Here is a 6931-nt window from a genome sequence, read left to right as displayed (position 1 = left end):
ACAAGCTCTTCGTCATAATGATCTAGAAATGTCTTAAAATCAAAATTTTCTACACAAACCTATCACCGCCAATTGACTAAAAGTGATTCTCAAAATGATTTAAAATCACTTTCTGAAAATATACCACTCATCCACCTAAAAATCATTAACATTGATAGTAATAATGGATTTTTTCCTCATCCTATTAAACATGACAATATGAAAAAATTTAGAGTTGATATCACCACCTTTGATCCTAAAAAATCTCTCCTTTTTTTCCTACATGTTCAAATGAGTATTAGATATAGAAAAAAACCTGTACTGGTGATGAACGAAATGTCTTCACCTCTACCCCTTATAAATCTCCATTCTCCTTTTTTGACTTTAGAGAATTCAAATTGTTAGAACAGAAACGTGAATACAGATCAGAGTAAAGAAAAACTCGCAAAAGCTTTGTTCACGCAGTTCAACCAAATTACACATGTCTATGACTATAGAGTAACTATAACTCCTATTATTTATAACTTGTGAATTGCATATAGATTACAATGTCTCAAGCAGTATATATAATATGAGGTTTTAGATTATTTAAAACCATAATCCCTAGTTTCCCTCAACAAACAATTATCCCTACCCATAATTATAGATATTCTCTCAACAAACTATAGTTATCTCACTATCCCATAATTATCGCCACAATATGAGTTATACTCTCAACAATCCATAATCATCTCAATAACCCATAGTTATCTCAACAATATGAGCCATATTCAATAATTTTCACCTTGGAGAATATCAAATCCCTATGAAGACTTCTTGCATAATGATTCGTACTGGAAACTGAGGAGGTACACTTCCTGCTTAACACTGATAAATATGTAATAAGTCTAAACAGTGTTTGAACTTGTCGCTGGTGACTAGCTTGATCAACAACTCTCTGATCTTGTGGAACCTCACATCAATATGCTTGGTCCTAACATGATACACCTGATTGTTCGCCAAATAGATAGCACTCTGACTATCACAATGCAACTGAACTCCACCTTGCTCAACACCCAATTCTTTCACTAACCCTGTAAGTTATAATGTTACCTTGGCAACTTCATCTACTGCCATGTATTTTGCCTCAGTTTTAGACATAGTTACTATGGATTGAACTTATGATTTCAAGCATATAGGTCCCCCCACAAGAGTAAATACATGCCTTATTATAGACCTCATATCATCTATATCACATGCATAGTCATAATCCACATATCCTATAAGTGATGGAACACCCTGCTCCTTGATAAACATGATACCATTATCTGTTGTACCCTTCAAGTGCCTTAGGATCCCCTTGACTGCTTCCGAATGTTGCTTCCATGGCTTGGACATGAACTTGCACACTTGACTAACTGCTTGTGCCAAATCCGATCTAGTGCAAACTATAGCATACATCAAACAACCAACTACACTGGAATAAGGAATTTTAGACATGTTTTCAATCTCTGAGCCAGTCTTCGGACATTGTTCCAAATAAATCTTAAAATGATTTTCCAATGGAGTACTCACAAACTTTTTTTTGCTTGTGTCAAATCTTCTTAAAACAACTTTAACATAGCTTTTATTAGACAACCGTAATTTATTAGCTCATTGATCCCTGTGAATTTCCTGTTGGAGAATTGCCATCCAAGGCGCAGCGGAATTTAAAAATTTCTCCATTTAGTGATCCTTACGAATGGGCATGATCAGTGATAGAATCGTTACCTCTTGTGGCGATTCAAACCTTTGGTGCAGATCTCTGATAATGATCAAAACATTTGATACAGATCCACGGGGCGATCACGAACTTGAACGATGACAACGTCTCTACTCAGTCCACACGAACAGATTCCTTCAATCGCAGTGCTAGCTGTTATGAATGAAGGCCTTGAGTGAGAGAAAGAGGGAAACAAAATTCCAAGTCTCTACTTGAATTTCTGTCTGAGTGGAGTGGAGTGACAATGCTTCTACCCAAGGGGTTCTATTTATAGAACCACTTGTGTGGGCTTCAAGCTAAAAAAACCCACTTAAGTGTATTTTGGCCCATATCTTATAATATGCCCAAAATCACTTAAGTATTTGGTACCTTACCATATTTCGTCTCCCACTTAAGTGCACCGTACCTTACGGTGTTCCTTAGTTACTCTATCTCTCATCAATCCGTCCTTTGTGTGTGACCCTATAGGTTTTTGCGGCGTTGGCAATTATATTAAATCACGCATTTAACATAATAAACAGTGAGCGGTATCTAGCAACACATCACTGCTATCCAAGTCACGAAAATGTCATGTGATCTGACAAAACCTCCTGTGATAATAATTATGTGTATAATTACCCCTTTGCCCTTATGTTTATATTGAACACAAGGTATAGACCGTGTCATCCTTGTCCAGTTCAATATTGGGCCCATAGACATTTATCCTGTTACGCAGGATGGGCAAATTCCATCTAGGACACTCATGTCCCTCAGCATGCTTTGTGGAGTACCCATCAACTGTCTTTATGGTTATCCAGTTACGGACAACGTTGGATCAGCAATAAAGCACTCGACTCTACATCTAAGATCCATAGTGGTTTCAGGTCGAAGAGTGGTATACACTATTATCACAATGAGAATAACTTATGACACTTTGCATAACTTTCTATATAGTATTCTCATAGCGGGTCAATCCGGTATAAATATTACTCCTAATATTCATACCTATGTTTAAGACTTGATAACTCTTTATCCATGATCCATGAGATATGATCATCAGTCTACAAACATAATAGTCTTAATGCTTTAATGTTATCCCACTTCACACTAAAGCTCGACTACGAATACTTTAAGAATAGTGTCCTTATGTTTAATGTGTTCTCATGATTAAGTCACACTTAATACATTAAACGGACTATCTATTCCAGGGACTTTATTAATCAGCCATAATAAAGAAAATGCCTTTAAATAATTCGATACAAGTACCAAAAGTATTGACCTATAGGGCTTACACCAACATTTCCATCCCAAGAATCTTCTTTGCAACACCAAGATCCTTCATATCAAACTCCTTATCCAACTTGGTCTTCAACTTATTTACATCATGCAATTGGTTGACAATAATCAACATATCTTCAACATAAAGTAACAAGAAAATAAAAGAGCCATCACCAAGGCTCCTCACATAAACACAACAATCATAATGGCACATTCTATAGCCAATCCAGAGCATGTATGAATCAAAGCACTTGTACCACTGCCTTGGAGACCGCTTCAAGCCATACAAAGACCTCTTCAATTTGCAAACAAATCTCCTATGTCCAATATCATTGAATCCCTCTGGTTGTACCATGTAGATTTTCTCCTCTAGATTACTATGGAGGAAAGTTGTTTTCATGCCCATCTGCTCTAAGTGCATATTCCTACTGGTTACTAGGGTCAATACTGCTCTGATAGAAGTGTATAACGACCAGACTGAAAATCTCATCATAATAAATCCCCTTCTTTTATGAATACACATTTGCAACTAGGCGAGCGTTGAACTTTTCCCACTTACAACCAATAACTCTTTTTCCCCGTGGCAGTTGAACAAGATCCAAGGTTTCATTCTTTTTCAAGGATTCAATTTCTTCTATCACCCACAATTGTATAGTCTTGTACTCCACCTGAATCTTGCACTCCACCTGAATCTGAGTCTGGTTCATCCTGTTGTTGGGTTACAATCTGTCTTGGACTCACTGGTGTCTCCTCAATGCCCACCTGAATCTCATCCTAGCTAGAACTTTCTACATCAATATATGACACAACTGTCACATTTAAGTGTTCCAACATCGATTGCTCGTCAAATATAACATCTTTGTTGGCAACTAACTTCCTCTTAACTAGATCCCATAATTTGTACCCCTTCACACCTTTATTGTAGCCAATAAATATGCATTTTGTTGACTTGGGGTCAAGTTTAGACTGATCCTCACTGGAAATATGCACATATGAAGGTCAATTTAGGTCAAACCTATATAAATATTTGGTGTATCTCTTTACCCCTTATCTATTTACTTTATCGTTTTTTCTGCTGCTTATTTAATCATTTGTTTTAAAATAGTTTTAAACTTTGATTTTACAAATGATTTTATTCTAAATAAAAGATTTTCAAACCTCCACAATCTCCCATCTTTTGTATGGAGTGACGTGTACAACAAGTATCATCAGAGATTAACTCTTGTTTAAAGACTCATTGTCTTATGAGGAAGATGACTTCAAACACTTCTTTTAACAAGAGTACTTTCCTAAACATACATCCCCCATTTAATAGTGATGGGTTGAATTGTGCAAAGCTAGAATTAAAAATTTCATTCAATATTTTAATCTTGAATTATGAAAAATAATAATCAATTGTTTGTCTATCCCTACTCATTATACTCATTATATTACTAGTGAAGTAGTATATAAATCTAATTTCCTTTTGACTAAAGAGGACAAGAGAATGTTTAGAATTGATTTAAATGCTAAAAAGTTTTTGGATATGCCTTGAAGTGAAAATCAATCTCATCCTTACTCGACTAATTTTTATTCGACTGAACTCATTCCTAGTTGGCGACTTCCACCAAATTAATTCTCTTAGCTATGCTACAAGCCCCAACATACTCATAAATATTGTCACAAGGTTATATAGGTCGCGGCCAATTAGCAATGGACAATATTGCTAATAATTTGGTTTAAAACATTATCTAGTAACGATCCCTTTAAGTTTTGCCATATTATTAATTATTATTCCATTCATTTTTTTATTATAAGTCGTTTTTGACTTTTCACACGTATTAAGAAATGTAATAATTGTGATATGAAAAAGATAAATTATAAAAGATTTTACAAAATTATCCTTCATTAATGATATTGAAAATAAAAATTGAAATAATTGAAAGGAGAGAGAATAATAAATATTTAAGGGTATAATAGAAAAAATAATATTAATGATTTATTGGTATTATAAAACGACTTATATTATGGTATAAATTCTAAAGTGGCATATAATAAAAAAAAACGGAGGTAGTATTAATTAGAGGGTGTAATCAGTCAATTTTATATTTAAATGTCAAAATAACATTCATATTAAAACAAATTTTTATAAATATATTTCACTCTCTTATTAATTCTACTAGTAAATATTTCACTCTCTTATTAATTTTACAAATTCACTCTCAAAACAGTCACAAAAATAAATAAGATGCACAAAACATTGCTTTAAATTTCCCTAACAACTGTGAAAGCCCCATTTTCTAACAACACCATCAGTGTATCCACTGAACAGGGTGGTTCCATCAGCACTCCAGTTCAAACTTGTACAGTAGATAACCTTGTCGGTAGAGCTACCGCCGGCGGTGGTAGTATTATCAGCTTCATTCTTGAGGTCAATCTTCAAATCCTCAACAATTGTCTGGCTCTCCAAATCCCAGATCATGATGCTTGACTCAGTTGCAGCACAAACCCAGTACCTATTAGGACAGAAACATAAAGCATGAATAATAGAACCGGTGTTAAGAGAGAAAAGTCTCTTTCCCTTGGACACAATATCCCAGATAATGATAACTCCATCTTTGCCACCACTAGCCAAGAGAGAACAGTCAGGTGAAACAGCAAGAGTGTTTACATATCTAGAATGTCCAACAAGAGTGTTTATCAGCTTGCCATCGCTCAGACGCCAAACCTTCACAGTTCTATCCCATGAAGTTGAAACTATGAATGGTTGTACATCTCTGGGGCTCAATCGAACACAGGTAATCCAATCAGCATGAGCATCGTTAATGGTGTATTCGCACTCACCGAGAGTGTTCCAAACCCTAATCGTGCCGTCACGAGAACCAGACGCTATCAGACAGTTGTCCTTTGAGAGAGCAACAGAGAGAATATCCTTGGTGTGACCGACAAATTGGTGTAAGGAGGCTCCGGTGTTGAGGTCCCAAAGACGGAGCTCGCGGTCCCGTGAACAGGAGACAGCGAACTGGCGGTCGGATGAGAGAGCAACATCCTGAACAAAGTGAGAGTGACCGACAAGAGAATGGCGGGGAACACCATAGGTCTCGTCCTCCTTGTTTAGATTCCAGACGATGATTGATTTGTCACGGGAAGAAGTGAGGATCATGTCGGAGTTGTCCATCGGAGTGACAATGGCGGTAACACCGTCTGTGTGAGCATGCATGGTGCCGCGAAGAACGAGCAGTCTCTCAGACATGGTTGTGTGGAAGTGGATTTCTGCTGCTGCTGTTAGGGTTTGGTTGTGAATTTGTGAATGTGAGAAGCATTTATAGTGAATGTGAGAAGCTTTTATAGAAATTCTGTTGGCGGTATTTTATACCTATTTCGTCACAATTCAAATTTAAAATATTTTTATATTTCATTACATTGTTAAAAATGTTTTTATAGAAAAAAAAATGTTTTTAACAAGTATAAAATAACTTTTTTCATATTTATTTTACAAAATATTTTTAAAAAAAACATTTTTACAAAATATTTTAATTGTCTTCTAGTTATTTGAAATAAAGACCATCAAAATAATGACCATTTTTACAAAATATTTTAATTGTCTTCTAGTTATTTGAAATAAAGACCATCAAAATAAAGACCATTTTTACAAAATATTTTAATTGTCTTCTAGTTATTTGAAATAAAGACCATCAAAATAAAGACCATTTTTACAAAATATTTTCATTGTCTTCTAGTTATTTGAAACAAAGACCATTTTTACAAAATGTTTTCATTGTCTTCTAGTTATTTGAAACAAAGACCATTTTCACAAAATATTTTCATTGTCTTCTAGTTATTTGAAATAAAGACCATTTATACAAAATATTTTCGTTGTCTTCTAGTTATTACAAAATAAAGACTATTTTTACAAAAATTTAAAATTAATATAATTTGAGTTTTTATATTTTAAAATTTAATTAAATTTAATTT

At 34.6% G+C, this 6931-nt stretch overlaps 1 protein-coding gene across 1 annotated transcript; it reads right to left on the bottom strand.

Moving 5' to 3' along the window:
* Positions 1–5128: 5128 nt before the first annotated feature.
* On the bottom strand, positions 5129–6245 carry LOC127098027 (guanine nucleotide-binding protein subunit beta-like protein). Its single transcript, XM_051036528.1, has one exon. It carries the CDS (start codon positions 6207–6209, stop codon positions 5232–5234), a length of 978 nt encoding a protein of 325 aa, XP_050892485.1. The 5' UTR covers positions 6210–6245; the 3' UTR covers positions 5129–5231.
* Between the last annotated feature and the right edge of the window lie 686 nt (positions 6246–6931).

The sequence above is a fragment of the Lathyrus oleraceus genome, chromosome 6 (genome assembly GCF_024323335.1).
Source record: "Lathyrus oleraceus cultivar Zhongwan6 chromosome 6, CAAS_Psat_ZW6_1.0, whole genome shotgun sequence".
NCBI lineage: Eukaryota > Viridiplantae > Streptophyta > Magnoliopsida > Fabales > Fabaceae > Lathyrus > Lathyrus oleraceus.
This window is presented reverse-complemented; position numbering and strand designations above follow the sequence as displayed.

Excerpts from the sequence above, each read along its gene's own strand:
- LOC127098027 (XM_051036528.1), bottom strand. The coding sequence starts at position 6,209 with ATGTCTGAGAGACTGCTCGTTCTTCGCGGCACCATGCATGCTCACACA.